General features: G+C 66.2%; 1 protein-coding gene across 1 annotated transcript; it reads right to left on the bottom strand.

Moving 5' to 3' along the window:
- Window positions 1–60: 60 nt before the first annotated feature.
- SLC31A2 (solute carrier family 31 (copper transporter), member 2) lies at window positions 61–229 on the bottom strand (the record flags this gene model as incomplete). The annotated part of the gene is made up of 1 exon (XM_010292408.1): window positions 61–229. A coding segment is annotated over one exon (169 nt), but the record flags the coding sequence as incomplete, so codon positions are not given.
- Window positions 230–320: the final 91 nt, after the last annotated feature.

The raw sequence follows: 320 nt of genomic DNA, 5'->3' as shown, positions 1-320 counted from the left end.
AGCTATTCCAGACGAAGCAGGAGGTGTGGAGCACGTCGCCCGCCATCCCGGGAGGGGTGCCTAGCCCCGACCGAGCAGGGGGTACACCACGAAATAGCCCAGCGCGGAGCCCGCGATGGCCGCAAGGAAGATCCAGGCGTTGTAGGACATGACGGCCAGCATCACCATGTAGCCCAGCACCACCTGCACCACGTGGAACAGCGTCTGGCCGACGTGGTACTGAAACCACCTGTAGAAGAAAATGGGAAACCCCATCAGCGAGGGGCCGGGGCAGACGGCATCTCCCTCCCTGCCGCAGCCCGGAGCGGCCGGCGGGGGGG

This window comes from Phaethon lepturus, unplaced genomic scaffold, assembly GCF_000687285.1.
Source record: "Phaethon lepturus isolate BGI_N335 unplaced genomic scaffold, ASM68728v1 scaffold40678, whole genome shotgun sequence".
Lineage (NCBI taxonomy): Eukaryota > Metazoa > Chordata > Aves > Phaethontiformes > Phaethontidae > Phaethon > Phaethon lepturus.
The sequence above is the reverse complement of the archived record's forward strand: the minus strand, read 5'-3'. Positions and strand labels throughout refer to the sequence as shown.